General features: G+C 48.5%; 1 protein-coding gene across 1 annotated transcript in view; it reads left to right on the forward strand.

The window, feature by feature from the left end:
• Positions 1-367, forward strand: part of LOC119586937 (solute carrier family 22 member 5-like) — a gene marked incomplete at its 5' end in the record, with an annotated part of 16,251 nt that overhangs the window by 11,147 nt on the left and 4,737 nt on the right. Inside the window, 1 exon segment of the mRNA XM_037935669.1 lies at positions 55-269. Coding sequence (XP_037791597.1) covers positions 55-269 — 215 coding nt within the window.

The following is a 367-nucleotide window of genomic DNA, read 5'->3' on the forward strand; positions in this document are numbered from 1 at the left end:
CAACCACCGTTATAACTATTACCCACAGAGTGAAAATAATTGGTTCTTTTCCAGCGCCTGCATTTTCTTGTCTTACGGTGTGGTGTTCCTCGGAGTCACTGTTCTCTCGAGCAACTTTTTCCTGAGCCATTTCGTCTTGTCCCTCTCGGAGCTCCCAAGCAACGGCCTCGGCTGGGTGTGGACGCACTACCTCGGTCGTCGCTGCACCTGCATCCTCTCTTTCCTCACAACTGCTGCGTTCTGTGTTGCGGCGACTTTCTGCCTTGAAGGTTGGTTTAACGTGTCTTTTTTCGAACGTGTTGATTAGAACTGATTTTGATTTTGTTCTTTATTTCTCTCTTGCTGGACACCTTTGTGGACGAACGTG

This window comes from Penaeus monodon, chromosome 22, assembly GCF_015228065.2.
Source record: "Penaeus monodon isolate SGIC_2016 chromosome 22, NSTDA_Pmon_1, whole genome shotgun sequence".
NCBI classification, from domain to species: domain Eukaryota; kingdom Metazoa; phylum Arthropoda; class Malacostraca; order Decapoda; family Penaeidae; genus Penaeus; species Penaeus monodon.